The sequence below is a fragment of the Vicugna pacos genome, chromosome 9, assembly GCF_048564905.1.
Source record: "Vicugna pacos chromosome 9, VicPac4, whole genome shotgun sequence".
Lineage (NCBI taxonomy): Eukaryota > Metazoa > Chordata > Mammalia > Artiodactyla > Camelidae > Vicugna > Vicugna pacos.
The window spans coordinates 62,788,538-62,811,977 of record NC_132995.1 but is presented as its reverse complement, the minus strand read 5'-3'; the positions used below and the strand labels follow the sequence as shown (position 1 = coordinate 62,811,977).

Below are 23,440 nucleotides of genomic sequence, written 5' to 3'. Positions count from 1 at the left end.
CTGAGTGTCCAGTCCTAGCGGGGAAGCGCGTGTGTGCTTGCCCCTGCCTCCCTGGGCGCCTCGCTTGGGTCCTCGGCTCTGCTTTCCCCCTCCTGCCTGTCTCCCTAAACCCCAACCACCTGTACACCCGAGAAATCCAACTCCTCCCGCTCGGCGCCCCGGGGGGGAGGCAGGGGCAGGGCCAAGCCGCAGAGGGGGCCGCAGCCTCCTCCTGCCTCCTCGTCGTCTCCTCCCCCTCCCCCGTCTGACGCTGCCTCCTCGGGAAGGGTGTTTGGAGGGCAGCGGCCGCCCCAAGCCGAAGCCCCGCAGCGCTTCTTATGATCAGCTCGGTGTGTGTCTCCTCCTACCGCGGGCGCAAGTCGGGGAACAAGCCTCCGTCCAAAACATGTCTGAAGGAGGAGATGGCCAAGGGCGAGGCGTCGGAGAAGATCATCATCAACGTGGGCGGCACGCGACATGAGACCTACCGCAGCACCCTGAGAACCCTACCGGGCACCCGCCTCGCCTGGCTGGCGGATCCCGACGGCGGGGGCCGGCCCGAGTCCGATGGCGGCGGTGCAGGCAGCAGCGGCAGCAACGGCGGCGGGGGCTGCGAGTTCTTCTTCGACCGGCACCCGGGCGTCTTTGCTTACGTGCTCAACTACTACCGCACCGGCAAGCTGCACTGCCCGGCCGACGTGTGCGGGCCTCTCTTCGAAGAGGAGCTCACCTTCTGGGGCATCGACGAGACCGACGTGGAGCCCTGCTGCTGGATGACCTACCGGCAGCACCGTGACGCCGAGGAGGCGCTCGACATCTTCGAGAGCCCTGACGGAGGTGCCGGGGGCCCGGGGCCCGGCGACGAGGCCGGCGACGATGAGCGGGATCTGGCCCTGCAGCGCCTGGGGCCCCACGAGGGAGGCGCGGGCCCCGGCTCTGGGTCCGGGGGCTGCCGAGGCTGGCAACCCCGCATGTGGGCGCTCTTCGAGGATCCTTACTCCTCCCGGGCTGCCAGGGTGAGTGGCAGGAGCCTGGGTCTCCTCTCGGACCTAGACTGACTGACTTTACCACCGCCTCCTTCCCAATTCCCCCTGCCTTCCATGGGCCCCCAGGGGAATCATACCCCCCCACCCGCCCCTGCACGCTTCATCAGGAGACTGCACGCATTTGACTTACTACTTGGACCTAATCCCAGCTCCTGCTTTTAAGACATCCCCTCTCAGTGAGTGGGGTGCCTTTAGCTGAGCTCCTCCACCCCCTTCTTTCTGCACAGGCGGTGGAATGGTAGAAACATCTACCCCCTATTCCTCTGAAGGACAGAGTCCTGGAGAGCTGAAATGAAGCCTTATGCTGGGGTTAGGTCGGGTTTGGGGGAGAAAACTAGTGTAAGTGCCTACTCTAGTGGGTCACTGGGTTTGCTGCTTCCTTGATCCCACCTTGTTGAAATCCCCCAGGCAGCTCAGTGTGCCAAGAACTGAGTTTTAGAAAAGGGAACAGAGGCTTCAGCCTCTTCAGCCACCATGACAGGCAGAGCTGGGACCAGAACCCAGGTCTCTTGCCCAGGTTTGGGAGAGGCCTTCTTTTTCCCAGGGATAAAAGTCAAGATGCCTGCCCCTGAGGCTTCCAGGACTCCTGGGTTGTCCTGGCCTCAGCTAGGCTGGGGGTAGAGTCAGACAGGAAGAGCCTAATGTTCCGGGCCCTTCCGGCTTCCACAGCCAGTGGCCAGCCACAGGCTGCCTGGGGATGATCCTAGATTTGTTGCTGCTGCTTTCTTCCTGCTGCAGCACAAATTGGCTTCCCAGAAAGCCCTGGTTCAGGTTACTGCTTGAAATAGGTGTATGGGTATGGATGGGGGAAGAGGTACAGGTTGATTTATGCAAGATTTAGTCCTTTCCCACCACCCGCTCCCCAAGTCAATCCAGTTTTCCCTAACCCCCTTAAGTGGAAGGGGGCAGTGGGGGAGATAGGTTTGAGCATCTGAAAAAGAAAAAAACAACCAAAAAACCCCTGAAGGATGATTTAGATTCTTTTAAAAAGAGAACCCTGGGGGTTGTGCCTAATCTCATGGCTGGCAGCCCCAAACCGTGGCTGGAAACCTGACTGGGGTCTGTCTGGGAGACAGGAAAGAGCAGTGTGATGTGTTGGGTCTGGGAACCTCCTCCTGCTGTGGAAGCTGGTAGTTACCTCTGGCATCCAAGTCATCACGTTAATGAGTCTCAGAGCCCTGCCACCCTCTCCAGCACCTCCTGGGCTGGGCTTCCACGCAGTCATGGAAGGAAAAGTTCCACTGCCCTCCCACCAACCCCCCAGGGGAGGGTAGGAGATTGGGAAGTAGGGCTGCAGGGAGGGGCCAGGCTGTCATAAATGCTTGACCAGGGTATATGCATCTCCTTCCTGGAAGGGGAGGGTGGAACAGAGGGCCCAGAGACTGAGGCATACCCATCCCAGGGCAGCCACCGTAAGGCAGGGAGCTTTTTCGGGACTGGGAGCAAAGCTAGGGTGCTACTTCTGTTTCTTCTCCCACAGCCCTGGGACTGGCTCAGAAGGTGAGGGCAAAGTGAGGCCCTGGCCTGGGTCAGCTGTGAGTTTCCCGGGCTTCTCACACAGTTCTCTAACCCTGCCAGTGTCCGCTCTTGGCTGTGCGCACTGAGGGGAGACAAGTGCAGGTCATTCAGGCTCTTTCAAAGTTGGGGATTGGGGGAGGAGGCGGATTTAACTTGATGGAGATGGGGAAACAGGGCAAGCCAGGGAAGGCAGGAATGAGACAAGATGGTTAGGGGCCCTATATCTGAGCATTCTGGAGCCTCTGAGGACTTTTCACCTGCTTGGGTTCTTCCCTCTTGGATTCCAAGGGGCTAGACCATCAGAGAGTGTTTTATCCTCAGCTCTCTGCAGAGGGATCCAGCCAGGAGCTCTGCAGATAAGCTCAGAGCCTAGTTGGCCCCTCGAAGTCCTCCAGGAGCCCTAGATACTTGGCCCTTTGGATGTGGGCATTCCAGCTGAAGTCAGAAGTTTGGGGCTGGGCAGGGTAAATTCTTTCCGTTGAAGTAACAAAGAAACCAGGATTCCGAGATGTTAAGCATCTTGTCACAGACACTTAACTAATAACAGAGCCAGCAAACCATCCTGAACTGCCCACCTTCTGGGGGTTAATACTTATGTGCACAGCTGGATGGAGCTTTGGTGGCCCTCACACCAGAAGGGGACCTGCCTCCTGCTAACAATCACAGGCAAAGGCAAGCCTTCAGCTGTACCTGGGACACACAAGTGAGAATACAAAATTTTAAAAATTAATAACTACTGTTTACTGAGCACTCCATGCAGGTACTTTGCAGTAATCGCTAATCCTCCCAGTGAACTTACAATGGGGGTATCATCCCCGTTTAAAAGACTGAGGTTGTGAGAGGGTGAACAGCTTGCCCGAGGTCACACAGCTAGAGAGTGGTGGGCTGTGACTCAGAGCCAGGGCTCTCTGACTCCCCAGCTCTTGCTCTTCGGATGCTAACCTGTTCTTTCTACTGAATGAGGCTGTTTTTGAGGTGGAGAGGTACCTTAACGGAGGTACTGGGGACTGAACCCAGGACAGTGTGCATGCCAAACATGTGCTCTCCCACTGAGTTTATACCCTTTCCCTCTGGTGGCTTGTTTCTTACTCTGGTCTACGAGGTGTTCTGAGGTTCTGTGCCTCCCATGGATGACATCAGAAAACCCAAGGGCGGATGGGGACATCAGAAGGGACACTTACTCTGTTACGCCTTCAGGCCTGAGGGTCTGAAGTGCAGGGGTTCTGGCGCTGTGCCCTCCTTGTTTTGTTTACCCTAGGCCAGTAATCCCTCCCCACCCCCATACCTAGCACTGTCCCCTGGGTCTGTGTGCACACCTTTCCTCCCTCCCTTGGGGCCTCCTCCTGCTGCCTCCCTGGAGGGGGCCCACAGCACTGCGGTGGGCTTTGGGTGCTCACTGAGGGCCAGGAAGGGCAGAGGAGCAGTGCGCTGCCCTGGGCATCTCTTTGCATACAGCAGCCGGTCATTTGAGTAGTGCATTATGACAGGAGCCAAACTGATACGAACAGAAAGTGAACTGAGCTGATGATGGGAGCCTGTTGCCTAGCTACCGGCCTGGCCTGCAGAGCCATTCCCATTAGGGGAGGCCCTGCCTTGGGGTGCTCACCCCTGCTCCTTCATTGTGGCTGGGCCCATGGACTGCTGCTGCTGTGGTTCTGTTTCTGTAGCCTGACCTGGGAGTAAGCACGAGGGGCAGACTGGTCTTGTCCCCATCTGCCCACTGCGCATGGCCCAGGCAAAGTCAGGGCTCAGCAACAGCGAAGATGGCTTCCTGGACTGAAGGAGACCAGTCGGGGTTTGGGCAGCATCCTGAGCTCAAGAATCAGGCCTTCCTCCTGAGGGCAGACAGGAGGCCTGATGAATGGGCCCTGGGACACTCGCCTCCCTCATCCTCAGTCTCCAGAGGTCCCAGGGACTGAGCTGGCTTTAGCCCAGTTTTCAGCTCTATTAAGGATGGTAGTCCTCCTTTGGCTAAATCAGTACCTGGACTGAGTTTTCTCATGATGTTTCCCTTCTGAGTAGAGGAAGTGATCCCACAGGATCCCTCTGCCCCAGGAAGGCAGCTGGAGCTGGAGTTTTGCATTGATTGGGCATTCACTCTCAAGTGCTGTCGCCTGCGCTTTTTTCTAATCTCTGACCCATGGGAGGCAGAGATTATTAACCTCAGTTTACAGAGGAGACAGAGGCCTTGCTCAGGATCACACAGCTGGTAGTAGACCTAGAATCCAAGCCCAGATCTTGTGCATCCATGTCTGTGTGGTACCGTTGCTTCAGCTGCCCCCTGTGGCTTCTGCCTGGAATGGCCTCTGACTTCAGGACGGCTGGGGCGGGGGCTGGGGGGGGGCTTCTGCTCTCCGCCCAGCTCTCCTTCACTTCTTCCTCCAAAACTAAAGCCCCCGTCTCCTTGCCCCCCAGAATTGCTTATACCTGAGCCTGCTTGCTTGCTCTGTATTTCCCCCACTGTGAGGCTCTCGTAGGACAAAAGGAAAGGAGGCTTGGCTGTGAGAGGAGACTAGGTGTTGCCTGGCCCAGGCAGAGGACTGAAACTGAGGCCTTCTAGGAAGGAAATGCCGAGCTCGCTGCTTGCTCACTCCTTCTGAAGGTCCCAGCTTCTCCAGCCTGGGTGTTTGGGACAAGCCTGTCCATGAGTGAGGGCCAGGATTCGTGGTCCTGCGCCCTCTGGGTGAGAAAGGGCCGGGAACCTGAGCCCAGGAGGCTGGGTGCCCCAGCTTCCGCAGCAGCAGGGCAGTGTCAGCATGCCCTCGGGCCTCTCCGCCACCTCCTTCCTGGGAGCAGGAGCAATGTCAGGCCAAGCGCTGCAGGCCTCCCCCTGACCCTGCCCTGAGGCAGCCTCTCAGTCTCCTCCCAGGTTTGTTTTCTGTTTTCCTCTCTTGTTCTGAACAGACCAACATTTGTCTCCGAACTTCTTGTCTCTGGATGATGAGGTGTTTCTGTTTGTCACCGTTTGGGGTAGGGTGTAAATGGGGGGAGGGATCAAATAAACCTGGACTATTTTGGAGAGTTGGGGGAAGAGCAGGCAGGAGCAGGGTCAGGCAGCTGGGCCTTGGGAACGCGGAGCGCCCAGAGCCCTCATCTCTGCCCATGGTCAGTGTCGGCCTGGGATGCTGGGCATCAGGGCACTCGTGCGATCTTTGTTTCTGGGCAGCCAGCCTGCCACGACCCGGCCCAGCTCCCTGCTGGGGTTCTTTTTGGGCTGAGTGAAGGTTACCAGCCCCTGGCAAGAGTCCCCACCAGGCAGAAGGCTTGGCCCACCCTGGAGAGCCGCAGAGTCTGAGAGCCCTGGTGCCTGGGGGACTCCAGGGCGGGCATCCCTTTGTCACCTCTAGTCCCAGTTGGTGTGGCTGATGATCTGCCCTTGTGACAGGCTCCCTAGGACCAGGAGAGGGAGCAGGCAGTTCACCTTGGCTTCTGTCATTCAGAAAACATTTATTGAGCACTGACTACATGCCAGCCACTAGGCTGGCCTCTATAAATATCAAGATGAGTTAGAGGTGGTCCCTGCTCCTGAAGAGAGCCAGGTCAGGTGGAGTAGGTGGCAGTCGGGGAAAACTGGGTGACAAGAAAGGGTAATAAGATAGGGTGACAAGATAGGTCATGAGACGTGCCCCAGTAGTCTTAAAAAATAAAGTTCAATAGGAGATGAGAGGGGAAAGAGAGTGATAAAGCCCACCTCTGTATGGGACGAGGGGTTTTTTTTTTTTGGAGGACGGGGTTGGTGTGCCAGGAAGCTTCAAGGAGGAAATAGAAATTATGCTGGGTAGGCCCTACTAGATAATGACTTCGCTCCCTCAAATAATTTTTAGAAGGAGGCAGGTTATAAATAAATACATAAATAAATAAATATTTAATGTGGGTAGTGCTTAACCATACAGAGTTAGGGAAGAAGGGAATTTTCCTCGCCAGGGGACCAGTCCGAGCAGAGATAGGACAGCATGGGACATGAATGGGCAGCAACCAGGAATTGCATTTGGCTGGATAAGTTATTGGCTAGTGATCTGGACTGAATTCCTTCTGGGCCTGGGACTCGTGGGCTTGAGGCAGCCCAGTAGCCCTGAGAGGCCCCAGAGGGTCCTGGCTCAGGATGAAAGGTCCAGGGCCAGGTTCTCCCAAGAGGGGAGAGGAGCGGTGGTCCCTCAGCTGGGACCAGGGCATCACAGTACAGGCCCTTGCCCGGGAGCCCAGGGACAGCTCAGAGATGCCTTGCCTGGCAGACTCCCTCTCCTTTCCTGCCTCTCAGCCCCCGGGGCTGCCCACTCCCTTTCCAGCACCGCCTGGGCACTAGGATCTCGCTTCCCCAGAAGGCTCAGCTCCTCATCCCATCCCCTCAGATCTTCCTCTGCAAGAGTCTTTGGCTGTGTTCTCAAATTTCTCTTCTCCTACACTTCATCCTTAATATAGGTTTTTGGGCATGAGTCTTCTTGTGTTTATCTGTCCATCTGTCTCCTTGGCCCTTCCTCCTTGGGCCCCCCTCCCCTGCTGATTGTATTCAGTTCCCAGTGACTGGTGTCTGTCACCTCCTCCCCACCCCCCCAACCCAGCCTGTGCCAGATTTCTGAGACACTCTAGGCTCTGTGCTGAGTTTTACAAATATCATTTCTTTTAATCCTCAAGACAGCCCTAAGGTAGGGGCTACTCTCATCCCCTCAACACATCAAGCATGCTATAGCCTAGGCCTTTGCGCTGCCTATTCCTGCTGCCTCTGGAGTTCCTCTGCATCTTCACAGAACTCACTCCCTCACTCCTTCAGGTCTCTGCTTAGATGTCACCTTGGCATTGAGGCCCTGCCTGACCACGCAGTTTGAAATAGCTCCCTCACCTCACACTTCTTAACCCGCTTTTCTCTTTGTTTTTCTCCCTAATGCTTATGCCATCTGACATAATATATATTTTACTTGTTTATTTGCTGACAGTCCCCTCCTACCGGAAGGTAGGGTCTAAGGGGCAGGGGTGTTTTGTTTCCTGCTATTCTGCAGCACCCAGAACAGTGTCTGGCACATAGTAGGTGCTAAGTTTTCCATTTTATGAACAAAGATCCTAAGGCTCAGAGAGGTTAAGAAATTTGCCCAAGGTCTCCTGGGCAGTAAGTAGCAGAGCCCGATTCGCACCCAAAAGTGTGATTTACATTTCTGCCAAAGACAGTCAGAAAGATGAGCTCGGTGAAGGAGACTGGCCACAGGGCTGGCCCGCCGGCTGAATCATCTGGGGACAGGTGACTCACAGCCAGCCAGTGTGAGGGGCCCAAGGGAGCAGGAAGCTCAAACGAGTGGCGCTCTCCTTCCCAGAGGCCAGGAACCTCCTGTCCAGGGTGGTGAGACCCTCCTGCATCCTCCCAGCCGGCAGGAGAGGAGCTGCTGCTGGCCAGAGCAGTTCACACCAGCGGTTTTCCGCTTGGGCGGTTTTGACTTCCGGCAGAATCCATGCCCTGTGTCCTCACGCAGTGGAAAGAACAGGCAGCTTCTGCCATGGGACCCAGGCAAGTCGCCTCTCCCCAGGCCTCAGTTCCATCGTCTGTAAGACAGCAGAAAGGGAGTTGAACTCGATGACCTTCCAAGTCTGTGATGTTTTGGGCTCCAGATCCAGCTCACCCTCAGAAGCTGTGTGCAGGTGTTCACAGAGGTCCGCTCGCCTCCTCAACTCTGTCATCGTTTTCTGAGCACTTACTGTGCGCCAGGCACTTACCATATAGAAACTAGTTTAATCCTACAGTAGTACTACTAGGGAGCACTAGCACTGTCCCGTTTTGTAGCAAGGAAACAGGCACAGAGCGCACCCTTTCCCTGGGTGAATGGTGGTGCCAGAAGGAGGCACCCAGGCAGTCTGACCCCAGGGCGCTGTCGCTCTCCTTTGGCCTCCCTGTGGCGACACCACCCATGTGTGACACGGCCCATGGGACAAGCTCTGATGAGCACTGCCAGCTGCGCAGGATGGCCCGGTGGGGGCTGAATAGGAGGCTCAACTGTGAGGCCTTGACCTCTAAGGGCGGGGTCAGTGCAGCTGCTGCTTCCTCCCTGGTCCATTTACATCCCAGTCAAGGATTATAAGAAGGAAAGTAATGTCCCTGCCACTAGAAGGAAAAGGTCTGGTGAAAGGCACTGAGTGCAGTAGAGCCACCACTTACAGAATAATTTGGGCCTTGAAGGGAGACATGTAAACTTGGGACCCACTGGGGACAGCCTGCCAGAGCACAGGTCCCTGCATCTACCATGGCTTGGCCTCAGGTCTGCCTGTGTCCTCGGGGAGTAAGGGTTTCCTGGGGCCTGCACTGCCAGCCCTGGCGGGGCCATAAGGGAGGCTGAGACCCCATATAGGTTTCAGAGAAGAGGAGTGGATTGTCCCCACCTATTTGGTGGGAGGGGCCAAGAGGAAAGATGTCTGAGCTGAGAGTCAGGAGACCTGGCCTCAGTTTGATCCTGAGCGAGACATTTGCCTTCTCTTGTGCCTCTGTTGCCCCTGAGAGATGGGCACATCTGGCTTTCAGTTATCTGTCCTCATCCTTTGAGAGGTTGACGGTGAGGGGTTGAAGTAAATAGATGGGATGGTTCTGGGTTAAAAAAAAAAAGTGACACGGCAGGAATTCAGGGGGTCATTCCCTAATGCAGGAGGGGTAGTTTGCACTCACTGGGCCTGCTGCAGGAGCCTGTGGGGTGGAGTTGAGGAATGCACCTTGGCCCTGCGGGTGAGAGAATGGCCCTGGCCACGCAGCCCTCCCTCCACCTCCTCCTCTCCGAATCTTTTGCTCAGCCCCTTGGTAGCTCTTCCTGAACTTGTTTTTCCAAATCACTAATTAACTTCACGCTGGGCTCCCAGGTGGATCAACTCTCCTGGCTAACTTCTCTACGGAGAGAGCAAGCTTCTGCTTCCCAGGCTTACTGGCAGGGCTGAGATGTGCTGACCCCACCCCTTACCCCAACCCCCTCTGCTTCCGGGCTCGGAGTTCCGACATCACCACAGCCACCGGACAGGCACCTCTACCAGCTCGTCTCTGGATGGCCGTGGAGAGCCCATAGGCTGGAGCGCTTGCCTAATGCTCATATCAGCCTGTATTGTCTTGACAGTCCATGTCTCAGGGGAAGAAAACTGAAACCAGAAAAGGAACTTGAAATTCACCTTCACAGGGGAGAAGCAGGCAGGAGAGGCTCCAGTCAAAGCTGTCAAGTGGGAATGTGTGTCTGGTCTCCTACCCTGCTTCTCCTGACTTGCTGTATCTGATCAACCTGCTCATGTCCAAGTGTAAATAAGATAAGCCTTAGTGTGTGGTGTCTGTCTCAAGCTAAAGGTACCCGTTCCTAAGGGTGAAATAGTCATCAGGGAGCTGGCTGGGAGCAGTATTGATAATTCAGAGACTTTCCTGGGTCTATGAATTGACCCTGCCTCCGAGGTATGAAGAGAAGGTACAGCCCCTGAAGTTAAACAGTGCCTGAGTTGAAGTCTGATTTGTACTTGTTCCAGACTGTGTGACCTTAGGCAAGCATATAACCTCTCTGATCCTCAGTTCCTCCTTTAGAGAATGGGCTGATGAGGACTACCTCACAGGAAGAACTAAAGGTAATAACATATACAGAATGCCCAAGTGTGCCAGGCACAGAATAGACAGCTAATGAATGTTCATCCCAAAGTTCCCTCCTCAGACTTGCTCCTGCTCCAGAAGCCCTTGGAAGTGCTACTTCTTGCTTCATTTTTCTGGATCCCCCATATTCTCCATTGGGGTTTTGCCATACTCAGAACAATGTGTGCCCTCCCACCCCACCCCTCTCGGTGCAGGCTCCCAGGGAAGAAAGCCTCTCTGAGAGGTATCACTAGGTGGGGGTAGTGCCATAGCCAGGTGGAGATCAGAGTGGGGCAGGTGTGGGGATTGCCAAGTGGTCATGGGGCCAAAGTCCTCCCTCATCTACCTATTTAAGCTCAGCCCTCTGCTCAGGGAGGAAGCCCACCCACACCCACCAATCAGGACAGGCAGCAGCAGGGAGCGTGGACCCCAGCAACGGGTACCCTGACAGTGGTAAATGGCATCGCATGAATAGCAGATGAAGGCTCCGTAATTGGTGTTATTACACATGCATTTCATCTCCATTCATAATGATTGGACACTTAAACCCAGCCGTTTCTCTGCTGAGAGCCGATGTCATCATTCTAGCCGAGATCCCAGCAGCTGTTTGGATTAACTGCTGTCACGCTCTGATCCCAGTGGGTGCAGTTTATTTTTTGTTGGCGCTCAGTGTCCCAGGAAATGTCAGTTCTCGGGAAGTGAAGTATTCTGGGCAGACCATCTCGTCTCCTTCCATGGAGCGTGTTTTCTTCCTTCTTTTGCTTCTCACTGTCTGGGTAGTGAGCTGGGACATCCTAGGGTGAGAGACAGGAGAGAGGGGCTGGGATTTGGGGCTTGAGGAGGTAGGTCATGGCTGGAGCTTAATAGGCAGAAAGCCAACCCCCTGCCTCCAGGCATGTCCCGTAGTGCAGTGGCCCTCACAGTTTGGTGTGTATCAGAATTACCTGGAAGGACTGTTGAAACTTTGCTGGACCCCCTCCCCCAGCAATTCTCATTCAGTAGGTTTGGATGGGGCCTGAGGTTTTACATTTCTAACTAGTTCCCGGTTGATGCTGCTGGTCCTTGCTCTCACTTTGAGGAACACTGCCTTAAAGCCTGCTTACTCCAGGTATGGTCTGTGGACAAGCAGCCTCACCTGAGAACTTGTAAGAAATGCAGAATCACAGGCCCTGCCCCAGACCTCCCGAGTCAGAATGGGGTTTTAACAAGGTTCTCAGATGATTTAAGCAACCTTTACAATTTGAGAAGCCTCAAAGCATGATTAGGTTAGAGGTGGGCAGAGCTAGGCAGTATGCAGAGCTGGGCAGCCCTGTTCTCTGTTCAGTTCCTTCCAGCCAAGAGCAGCCTCTAACTTCTGTGCATGGTAACAAGGATTGGGAGGTATTGCCTTAAAGCAAGCAAGCACTTGGATAAAGACCCTCTGAGGAAGGAATTCCAGCCCCTGACTGTTCACCTTAATCCCATCTTGTGCCATCTAACACACTGCCTGGTGACCCCTCCCCCTCACTCCACAAGCAGAGTGCCCTGTCCCTGCTTAGGGCATCCACCCCTTCTGACCTCACTCTCCTACCCACCCATAGGTGGTGGCCTTTGCCTCTCTCTTCTTCATCCTGGTCTCCATCACCACCTTCTGCCTGGAGACCCACGAGGCCTTCAACATCGACCGCAACGTGACGGAGATCCACCGAGTGGGGAATACCACCAGCGTGCGCTTCCGGCGGGAGGTGGAGACGGAGCCCATTCTGACCTACATCGAGGGCGTGTGTGTGCTGTGGTTCACGCTCGAGTTCCTGGTGCGCATCGTGTGCTGCCCCGACACGCTGGACTTCGTCAAGAACCTGCTCAACATCATTGACTTTGTGGCCATTCTGCCCTTCTACCTGGAGGTGGGGCTGAGCGGCCTGTCGTCCAAGGCGGCTCGCGATGTGTTGGGTTTCCTGCGCGTCGTGCGCTTTGTGCGCATCCTGCGCATCTTCAAGCTAACGCGCCATTTCGTGGGGCTGCGGGTGCTGGGCCACACCCTGCGCGCCAGCACCAATGAGTTCCTGCTGCTTATCATTTTCCTGGCCCTGGGCGTGCTTATCTTTGCCACCATGATCTACTATGCTGAGCGCATTGGCGCCAGGCCCTCCGACCCTCGGGGCAATGACCACACTGACTTCAAGAACATCCCCATCGGCTTCTGGTGGGCCGTGGTCACCATGACGACGCTGGGCTACGGGGACATGTGCCCCAAGACGTGGTCCGGCATGCTGGTGGGGGCGCTGTGTGCACTGGCAGGCGTGCTCACCATTGCCATGCCCGTGCCTGTCATTGTCAACAACTTCGGCATGTACTACTCCCTGGCCATGGCCAAGCAGAAGCTGCCCAAGAAACGGAAGAAGCACGTGCCTCAGCCGCCTCAGCTGGAGTCTCCCATTTACTGCAAGTCGCAGGAGACCTCACCCAGGGACAGCACCTACAGTGATGCCAGCCCCCCAGCCCCAGAAGAGGGTGTGGTTGAGAGGAAACGGGCAGGTGAGATTGGGGGTCAGGAGGGAAAGCCACCTCTCCCCTAGTGGCCAGGGAAGTTCCCAGGTGAAACTCAGCCCTTGGAATTTGGAACTGTGCTTTTATTGCTCTGGACTTCCCTAACTATAAGGTGTGTCTTTACAAGGGCACAGTATTGAGGCTGAATCTCTATGCTCTGATTCTCTGATAGCTTCCTGAGCATCAGGCTCTGTGGAGTGAGTGTCCCACTGAATCTAGGCTGCTGCGGGCAGTGCGTGGGGCTGTAAATTGGAAGTCTGGGTATCTAATCCCTTCTTGGCCAGTGCATCTTGCACTCTGAGGCCAGTCACTCACCCTCTCTGGGCATAGCTTCCTTACCTGTAAAACCAGAATGATATCAATAACTTACCACCCAGACTTTGACGAGACCCAAACGAATGATGGATGTGAGAGCACTTTGAGAAGCTAAAACCACTTTACGAATATCAGGCGCTGTCATTGTTAGCTGGAGAGCAGGGCAGCTGTTCTTCTGAGGCCCATCAACACATGAATCATTTTTTTCCAAACGTTTGAATCTAATGTCTCTTGGCCTAATAGTTGGGATAACGTAATGGCAGTGGGAGGCTGCCTTCTGTTTGGCACAAGCTAGATTGAGTCCTGGGCTTGGGGTTTAACGTGGGATGGAAGGAGGCCAAGAGGGAGCAGTCTGGACAGTGTTGGGAGCGGGGAAAGGAAAGGTGGAAGAAACTGGTACCTGCAGCCTGGAAGAGGAGAGCCTGCAGGTCTGAATCTTGCCCTTCAAGGATGGGAAGGGCCATCCCAGGAAAGCTTGCTTCTACCTGAGTCAGGAGGTAAAAGGAAATTGGCTTCACCCACAGCAACGTGGAGTTAGGTTGGAGATCAGGAGCCCAACTGTTAGGTACGGGCTCCTGAGGGAGGTATGGGATTCCTAGTAGGCGGGGGCCATTGGATGCCAGGCCACTAGGAAGCTGTGGGTGGGCCAGGAGACTAAGGTAGCAGATCCTGGCTAGGCTCTGGGGGCAAAGTGGGACTCGTCCTTGCGGGGAGGTGCTTGATTTGGGGCATTCATCTGTGGCTTGGTGGTGGTGCCCATCAGCCGCTCATTCCCTGGGGTCATTCAGGGGTCTGGGTCTTCCAGAGACTTTGATGGGACAGCACCCATCAGGCTCCCCTCCTCTCCTTGACCAAAGTGGTACCCCCTTTCCCAATCCCTGAACATAAATCTCCCAGCCAGTACCCTGGGGAATTTCAGCTCTACCCTGAGGTCCATTCAGGGCTCAAAGGGAAACAGAATATCAAAATGTACAAGTCCCTAGCTGGCTCCTCAATGTGCACTTACCTGTGGTCCCATCAGTCATACCTTAGGCTGACCCTAAATGCTTAGCCAGGGTAACGGCATTCCTGGCCACTGCCTTCAGATCCAAGGGCCCAGCTTCACCTGTGCTGCTGCCTGCCTGACAGAGCAGGGATTGGGGCTCAGCCCACAGCAGAGGGAGCTGGATTGGAGCCTCTGTTCCTCAGGGTTGTCCCCAGACACAGGTGAGCCCTGAGAGCCAAGGGCTCTGAATCCTTCGGGCATCAACTCCAGCTTGGATGCCTGGTGAATAAGAGTAAATGCCTTCAGGTAGTCCAGGGAGACAGCTGTGGAAGCCATTCTATCAGTTTAACCCTGGCAGTGCCACCTCTCACCCCAACAAGCCAAGCGTTCTCCTAGGGAATACAGACTCATCCAAGTGTCAGCCTGAGCCAGACCCATGGAGGAAGCAGACTCTGCTGCCCTCCTTGGGCTGATCTCACAGGGCCAATTTGGGGAGTCCCTGCTTAGGGTATTGGTGGTCCCATCTATGGGAAAGACTCTTGACCAAGGCTGAAAGAGAAGCCAGCATCCTGTACCCGGCCCCCAGGACCAGGCTCACTCCCTGGCTCTGGTGACACTCTCCCTTCGGTTTGAGGAAGTAATGCCTCAGGTCTGGGATCTAGGAGACCCCAGGCGACTCCATGTGGAAGGCCCAGGCAGCCCTCATTCGGCCTCCTTTCTGTCTGCCCTCTTTAGACTCCAAGCAGAACGGCGATGCCAATGCGGTGCTGTCAGATGAGGAGGGAGCCGGCCTCACCCAACCCCTGGCCTCTGCCCCCACCCCCGAGGAGCGCCGGGCCCTGCGACGCTCTGGCACCCGAGACAGAAACAAGAAGGCAGCTGCCTGCTTCCTGCTCAGCGCTGGGGACTATGCCTGTGCCGATGGTAGTGTCCGGAAAGGTATGGCTCCCCAGGCTGGGCAGGGGGACAGCCCCCATGGAGCTGAGTCTCCCCCGTGTCCCCCACAGAGCTTGAGGTCCCCTCCTCCTCTGAGGCCATGGCCACCATCTCCTCTGCCTTGGATGCACGCCCGCTTTTAGGATGATATTCCAGTCCTTGGATTAGAAAGGCCTGTGGCATCCCCAGAAAGTGCACAGAGGACCCCTGTCCAGGTGCCCACAGGGAAGACAAGTGCTGGAGGGCAATGGGACCCCAGATCTGCGCTCCTGCCCACCTCCCTCCATTTTATCACCTCCTCTTTCTCTGGTTCCTGCTGTGACCTTCAGGCCTGGCTCCATAGGGTCATTGCCAGCCTTCCCCTCGGCCTTCCTTAAGCACAGCTCAGGCTTCCCCCGAGTAAGTAGTCCCGGGAGATGCTGACACCACTCAGGAGTCAGGATAAGAATGCGATGCTGGTGTGAGGTCTTCAGAGAGCTTGGCACAGGCCCCACCTCCTCCATCCTGCACTGAGAGCCCAGAAGGGGCTGACCCAGCTCTGCAAGCCCCTGAGATATGACTGGCCACTCCAGAGAGATCCAGAAGGTGCCAGGTTGGTGGTGGTGGGCAAGGAGAGTGGGTTTCCTCTGAGGTGTGTTCTGAAGGATTTGGAGAGTTTAAGGGAAGGCTGAAATTCCATCAGCAGGCCCCATGTCGAAGTTGGGCAGTGGAGTTATTGATTCCCAGCCTGAAAAAGTAGGACTGAAATGATCAGAGATGGTTGAGGGCCAGTGCTTGGCTGAGACCCAGGGGTCTCAAGACCAGATGCTCCTTCTGCCCAGCTCCTGACCACTTCCTTATCTTTCTTGTCCTCTCTCTGTGACATAAGCTCTCTATAAACAACCTGCCTATTGTCTGGATAAACTCCAACTCTCCCTGCAAAAAAGCTCTTCCCTGGGTTCACAGGCCACTTCTTAACAAGCCTTCTTTCAGTCCACCCCCCCCCCCGACAACTTCCCACTGTCTCCCAACCCCAGACCCAACCCAGGTTGAGTGAGGCAGGGACAGTGGCTGCTGTGGGAATAGCTTGTGATGCCTCTGTTCCCCCAAGGATCCTGCCCAGCCCAGGCAGCCTCCAGGGACACCCTCCCAGGCCCTTTCCCTAGCCTGCTCAGTGCCACTGTCCTCAGGGGATCCTCAGGGAACCCTTACCAAGCCCTGAGGGGTATGTGTCCAGCTTTGCCGGGTGTGTCTCCTATGGGTGGCAGAAGCAGGAGCAACAATCTGGAACCTGGAGATGGCTGGTTTCGACCAGCTAAAGTGCTGCAGATGGACAGTGTTCAGACCACTTACACACTGTCCTGTGTTCTTCTGGTCAACCCTGGCTCTGTGCAGCCCAATTCTTGGGCTCTGGGTGTGTCTGTCCCTCCTGCCTCTGACCCCAAACATGCTGTGGCTTCAGCTGTGTCCTGGTGCATACCTGGAGCCTTGCTCTGGCTGGAGCATGCTAAGTGGATGGTGTAGAAGGTTGGGTGGAGTGGACCCCACCTGCCATGTAGGACTTGAGCACAAAGAACTGAGTGTTGAGCACCCCTGTTTTCATCCAGCACAGTGATGGGCTCAGTGGAAGTAGCAGCGTGGAGGAGACTGGGAAGGTACAAGTCAGAGGAGGGACCATGAGGTCCTGGGGAGCAGGTCACACCTAGGGAAGGGGCTGCGTGTGTGGGGCCCAGGAGCCTGTATCCCACCAGCGTATCCCTCTGGGTGCTTGTGGGGCCCAGCTGCTCTATTTTCAAGATGCCTCCACACTGCTTCTTGGCAACAAGCATGTAGCTCAGCCAATTAGAGTGACCTTCGAGAGGGAACAGGTGGGTTGCTGGGAAACAGACCCTGCTAAGCAAGCGTGGCAATTATCATCGCCAAACTCCCAGCGCTCACTCGGCACCTTTCCCCGTACTAGACCATGCTGTACTTCTCTGCACTCAGGCTATATCCAGGACCAGGAGTGAGTGGGCCCGGGCCTCCTCTGGCCACTGGCACAGATGCCATCATTAGCCTGTAGCTGTCCATGTGACAGAGTGTGACCTCTTGACCCCTCAGGAAGAAAGTGGTGGGTGCCAATGAGAGCTTCTTCGGGTTGAGAAAGGAGGGTGTGGAGGGATGTGGGGTCTTCATGCATCTGGAGGGAAACTTACCTGGGGACAATGACAGGGCAAAGGTCAGCTGGGTCTGGGGCCCCTAGGGTCCATCCAGAGACCAGAGAGAATGAGGGAGCCTCTCCCAGGTGGACCACCCCCCTGCACCCAGCCCTGGGGCTGCTCGCCCTGCAGGGTTCCCAGAACATGGATCCCATGGAGCGTCTCGGACAAGGAGCTGCGCCCCTCTGACCCATGTGCCTTTTCTTCACCAAGGCTGTGGAAAGTCCCGGAGTCTAAACAACATAGCAGGAGCGGCTGGAACCAGTCTGGGGCTGTCTCCACTGGCATCGCGATACAGTTCACCCTATCCTCCAAGAAAGCTCCTGCTCTCCCACCCCTTCCACCCGCTCCCTAGTCCACCCCCCGGCCACTCAGCCCAGTAGTTGCACCCGCGGCTTGCCCCGCCTCCGGGCGCATGCGCACAAACAGGCACACGCACACGCTTCCACTTCTCTTTCCTGCTGGGCCCAGCACTACCCACAGACTTGGGGCCCGTGGACCTGAGGAGGATGCAGGAGCATTCAGGCCCCCAAGCCCCTCCTCCACAGCACCCAGATCCCCAGAATGTTCAGCTCTGGAGTCTACTCCCAGGTCTTCTACCCGACTCGCTCCCATCCTGAGCCGAAGGTGCCATCATCCACAGGACTGTGTCTCTGAGCCCTGCCTCCCCCTCGGGGTCCCACCTTAATGACAGCAAATGCATTTCCACTCCTCGGGGCCTTCAGCCAGTAACCAAACAGCCCGTCACTGAATATCTCTGTCTGTCTGTCTGTCTTTCCATCCCACACCCAGACCCGTGAGGGATAAGGCTGTCCCCTGGGGCATCTCTGCTGGAGTGTAGGGGCTTGACTCCTCAGGGGAGCAGTGCCACCTCGTGTTCTCCAGCCCTGGTGTGGGGCGCAGGTGGGGGTTGCTAGAGTCAGAGCCCCAGGATTGGCTGCCTAGGCTCGGGAATGCCCTCCTTTTGGAGTGGTACCCAGCAGCGGAGCCCGGCAGCCCATCTGCACCCTGAGCTGCAGCATCGCTCACCACGCTGCTTCCTCTGCTTCCCCGACAGTTCTTCCTCTCCCGCTCCTTCCAACTCCCAGCCCTGCCTCTGAGTCACCTGCCGCTCCCACCCAGCCTCTGCGCTCAGTATCGCTGCCAGAACCGGAGACTCATCTAATTTCTATAATTAAGTGTATTCATTTACCTAACGAGCCTGGGAGCACAACAGGTTTGTGAGTCACTGAGTGAGCAGGGGTGCACCCTGAGCAGGGGCAGCTGAGGGGAATTGTGGGGACAGAAGCCATCCTGCCCGCACCTCCTCCTGCACCAGTCCCCTGCCACGCCCAGGGCGGGCCCAGCCTGGGGGAGGTCGGGGGGCCCTCCCCATCGCACCAACCAGGCTCTCCAGGACCTCCTCAGCCCCAGAAACTCGGAACACTCCAGCCAAGACATTTCCTGTTTCACCTGATGGGAATTAGACCTGACAGCAAAGCCGTGTGCCTGGCAATTTTTAGAGTCAGATTATGCAACTTTGTTGAGGGAATGACTAAGTAAGGTCCATATCTGCTCCTTCCAGGATGGGCAAAGATAGGTAAGGCCAGACAACATTCCGGGACTCGGCAGGAGGATGGAGACTCTGGAGGCCACCCTCATGTGTGAACTGGGTAGAGAAGTCAGATGATTTCATGGGTTGGGGGCTGTGAAAAGCCTATTCCAGGAGCCTCCTCATTGCAGTGCCTCCTTCAGCCTTGGGCAGACACAGGAATGGCCCTTCCAGAAAAGTCTGTTCAAGGTGGGTGCTAGGCTACCCCAGCCTTGCTGTGGTCTGTGGGGCCTGCTTCTAGCTTGCTCTCAGAATGAAGTGTCCCCCTGAGAGCTGCGAAGAGACAGGGACATCTGTGCCACTGCCCCTCAGGAGGGGACACAGGGAAAGGGAAGCTCTGTGGGGCAGATGGAGAGCAGGGGACCTCCTCCCCCCTCAGCCCAGTCTGAGGGCCCAGCTTCTCCTCCTGCCCCCGCTGGCCTCCCTGGCTCTGACGTGGACATGATGAGCTAGGTGACCGGTTTAGCTGTTTTCTCCCCTGACATGCCTTTCTGGTTCAGGGAACCGAGGCGGCTATTTCTGTGGCAGCCCTCAAGTTGTCAGGAGCCCAAGTTTCCACGGCACCCACCGCCTCCTTCCCTCTCTTCCTCCCACAGGAATGGGCATGCTCACGGCACCCCCACGGTGGGCACAGATGTCCCTGGGCGACATGTGGCAGGAGTGCCTTGGGAAGTGGGTTCCCACATGCCCCTCCTAGCTCTCTGGCTTCTGTAGGGTTGACACAGGACCACGCTGATGGAAGAGCTGAGCAGGCTGCCTGCCCCAGCTCCCGCTCAGGGCCTGGGAAAAGGCAGAGCGAGTCCTGGAGTGTCCCGAGCCACACTGCGCACCAGGCCCTGCCGGGGGAGGCGGCTGCCTGCACGGGCCTCAGGCTTGCCCAGGCCTTGGGCCTCCCTCCTCGGGAGAAGGCTCTCCTCCCACCCACAATCTGAGAGCACAGTTTGCTTTACCTTGCATCTGGGCGTGGACCTGTACCCATTACTTTGGCTTCTAAAAGCCTTTCCCTCACAGCTGGGGTCCAGCCCTTCCCTGTGAAGCAGAAAGCGGCCCAGGTAGGAGTTGTTACCCCTCCAGCGTGTACCAGGGCTGCTGACAACCTAGAGACCACTTCTCAGCCCCCCAGGGCTTCCGAGAAGGGTGACTGGGAGCTGGAGCCAGAGGGGAAGCTGCCTGTTCAGCCTGGAGCCCGGGCTGCATGGGAGTCAGAGGGGAGGCTGCATAACAGCCCAGGAGCCCAGGGCCACCCTTCCTGGGAGAGGAGGGCCTCCTCTGTCCTGGCCAGAGTATCAGCCTCCACAGTGCCTGCCCTACCTGTCCCCAACTGGGAAGGAGGGGAAGGGAAGGCCCAGGCCACTGCCGTCCCAGGCTGAGGAGGAGATGCTCAGAAGGGCTCACTGAGGGGTTGGGTTCCTGGCCTTCTCTCCTGAGAGGAGCACGTTTGTCCTCCCTGACCCCCTTCAGCCTTCAGCCTCCAGCTGCTGGGACTCTGTTCCTGCCAGATTGAGGAAGGGGGCAGGGCATAACATGGCAGCACACTCAGGAGCCTTTCTCCCAGCCCCCTGGGACAATGGTCTAGCCCCAGGTGGTGATGGCAGATGGGGCTATGTCAGGGGGAGCACAAGCTGGGCAGGCAGCAGCCCAGGCGATGGCCTGTGGGCTGAGCCCCGCCAGGAACTTCCCCCACTGCCTCCGTGCCAGGCGGCAGGGCTGCAGTCCCTCTCCCCACTGCACTGCAACTTTGAGGACCTGAGGGTTCATGGTTCCTGGAGCTCATTACGTGAACCGGTCTGGAGATAAGCTGTAACGTCACCAATGAGTCACTTCGGCCCAACACTGGGTCAGCAGAGGGGTGGTGAAGGGCTCACCCCTTCCCTTCCTATCCCCGCTCTTCCTGGCCTCTTAGCCCTGGGCTCCAGGCCTTCCAGCTCTGCTCCTGGCCTGTTCCTTAGCCCACAGCCTGTGGGTCAGCAGCTGCCTTCCTTCTAACATCTCATTCTTTGTTTCTCCCTTTCTTTTGCTGAACTCCTTACCCCGCCCCACCCCTGAGAAGGCAATGTTGAGCCGAAAGTGTGCGTCCCAGTGTCTCACACCTGTGCTCTTTAAACACAGAGACCTGCCAAGACGCCCTCTCGTCCAACTATGCCCAGGCTGAAGTCCTCACCCTCTCTTAAAGCGGCACCAACGTGAGAGAGAGACAGACAGACAGACAGAAAGCCAGAGGCTTAGGGCAACTCTGGAAGCCAGGCAAGAATCTTTCGCTGGGAAAGACTCAGATATCCTTGTTTGCACAGGACTGATGGAAAACCTCCCATGTGACCCCTGGGGCCCAGAGCCATCGGGTCTGATGTTCTGTTCTGTTGTACATTGAAGAGATATATATGCACATATAGTATCTATATTCATACATACTATACTCTTGTGTGTAGTGCACGTGCTCTTGGTGGTCTGTCTTTGTTAGGCTTTGTCTCCCTAAGCCCTGGCCCCACCTCATGCCTCCTTCCTCCCCCTTCACTGATTCCTTGTTTCTGCTGAATGTGTGTGTGGAACGTCCCAGGAAAAGTGCACCTGGTACTGCCGGGCCAGCCGGGTGGTCCCAGGCTAGCCTCTCCCTCTTGGGAGCGTTTCCCCGGTGGTCTGGTAGCCTAGGGGAGGCCAGATCACCACCCCCTACCCAGGGTCACTGCTCCACTAGCCCCGCCCCACCCCAGATTGGGGCTCTACCTCCCACCCCATGCCCCAGTTGTCGGGGGACTTCCTGGGGCTCTTCTGCAGCTGCTTCTACTCCTTCCTCCACCTTCCCCGTGTCCTTGACTGAGTGGGGGGTTGTCTTTTTTTTATTTCCCTGGTTTTCTGTTCTGTCTCCTTCGTCCGTTTGTTTCCAAGGATGCTGTTGGGCGGACGGGCAGGGAAGGGGTCTGTCTGCCCATCTGGCTCAGGGGTCTGAGAAGGGGAAGCCGTGGGTGAGCGGAGACCAGTTGCAATACTGTACTTCCTGGCCGGTGGCCAGAGGATGCGTGCAATAGCAGAGGCCAGGTGCCCCCTTCTACCTTGGCCTCTGCCCCTGCCTCGGCCCTCCCTCCCCACTCCCGGCCCATCCTGCCCCTCCCTGGTGTTGGTTGTCCTTTTCTAAAGCCGTCCCCTTGTGTGTCTGAGGCATGCCTAGGCTGGGCCCTGCAGCCCTGTCCTCATGCCTTCAACTGTCATGCTGTGCTCAAGCCCCAATAAAGACATCTGGAGCGTCCTGCTGTGCCCGCTGTGTGAATGACTGCCTTCGCCTCTCCTTTCTGGGTCTGTGGGGACCTCCCCAGGCTTCCCCCAACACCGAAGAAATGCAACACATTCCTCTCTTAACCCTGCCCCCACCAATGCAGACCAGCCCCTGCGCTTAGAGCCAGACACAAATGCTTGGAGGGGAAAAGTGCTCTGCCCAAGCCCACGCCAAGAGGACTGACCTGGCCCCTGGGCTCCCAGGCAGCCCTCTGGTCTCCACTGCTGCCGCTGGCCCCCGCCCTAACGGACATAAAAGGAGAGATTCGTTCATGTAGGGAGTTCCGCGGTGTTCCTGCTGTTTTGCAGGGAGCCTACCCTCCTCCCTGAAGTTGCACCAGTTCTATGTGGGCTGAGGCCCTGGGGCTGCCGGAATCTGTGATGAGCGGATGGCTGACAAACTGAGGCTGATGGGGGACTGGTGGCACAGCTAGGACCACTCAGGGATGGGGAGTAAAGGCATCCTGAGCTTAGATAGGATGGGGGTGGTGGTGAGTGATGGTCAGACATGGACCCTCGCTGTTGTCCCTCTCACACCCCTGCGGGGGCCTGAGCGGGGCTGGTTTCAGCAGTAAGGAACTTGTGCCGTCGCTCAGAAGGGCCCACAACTGACAGTACTCAGCTGTTGCCATCTTGGTGTTACTAATAATTATTAAAGAAGGGGCCATTTTCATTTTGCATTGGGCATATGTTTGCCCTCCTTACTCTTCATACCCCAGGTGTAAACTTAGAGTCAGAGGGGCCTCAATTCAGAGCCTTGATCTGCCACTTAGCTGGGTAGTTTGGGGCAGCTTGCCAAACCTCAATTTCCCTGTCTGTAGAATGGGCATAATGATAACCCTGTCTGAGAGACAGGGAGTATGAAGGCTTGGCCCAGTGTCATATGTTCACATAGGGCGTACAGTAGATACACAGAAAGTGTTAGCTCCCTCCTCACCCGTTTCCTGTAGCTCTCAGCTTTTCTCTCCAGATTTCCTTGTCCAGTCACACCAGGAAAGGACAAGAGTGCATCAGGGAGCAGGGGGTGAGGACAGCAGGGCTGAGGGGAGGGAAGAAGCAAGGAAAAGCCTGTTCCTGAAGCAAAGAGAAAATTGGGCTTGGAGCCGGGGCCAGCAGAAGCAAGGCGATGGCAGGCAGCCAGTTGTCAATTAAAGATAAAAATCTCTCCTCTTGCAGTGGAGGGCAAGTAGGGGCTGCGGCCCCCCCAGACAAGAAAAAGCCATTTGCAGCCAGGCTTGCCTCGGAGAAGCTTGGCCAGGCAATAATGGGATGGGATGTACTGCTGGCTCCATAATGATATTATGCATCAGGGCCCACATCCAAATGGTGTAGGGTTTTTTGTTTTTGTTTTTGTTTTTGGAGATCAGTGTGGAACCATTTCATGGTCAGGGGCTGAGAACCCAGCAAGCAGCCCAGGGGCACCCAACTCCAGGGTGGGCCTGAGGGAACCCAGGGAGTGTAGCTGAGGGGATCCCAGGTGACACCCTCAGACCCCTGAAGGGGGAGGGGCAATGTGTAGGAGGGCAGGGT

General features: G+C 56.5%; 1 protein-coding gene across 4 annotated transcripts; it reads left to right on the top strand.

Annotated features, from left to right (window-relative positions):
* The first annotated feature begins 296 nt into the window (after positions 1–296).
* On the top strand, positions 297–21,884 carry KCNC4 (potassium voltage-gated channel subfamily C member 4). 4 transcript variants are annotated; one of them, XR_012075918.1, is made up of 5 exons: positions 297–995; positions 11,691–12,627; positions 14,675–14,878; positions 17,266–18,832; positions 20,753–20,833. XR_012075918.1 is itself a non-coding variant. In XM_072968045.1 (4 exons), the coding sequence occupies exons 1-4, from the start codon at positions 318–320 to the stop codon at positions 20,812–20,814; spliced, it is 1,881 nt and encodes a 626-aa protein (XP_072824146.1). In that variant the 5' UTR covers positions 297–317; the 3' UTR covers positions 20,815–21,884. The 4 variants fall into 4 exon arrangements, 3 of the variants coding, with proteins under 3 accessions (XP_072824146.1, XP_072824148.1, XP_072824145.1); XM_072968045.1 differs by lacking the exon at positions 17,266–18,832 and having other exon boundaries at positions 20,753–21,884; XM_072968047.1 differs by lacking the exon at positions 17,266–18,832 and having other exon boundaries at positions 20,691–21,884.
* Positions 21,885–23,440: the final 1,556 nt, after the last annotated feature.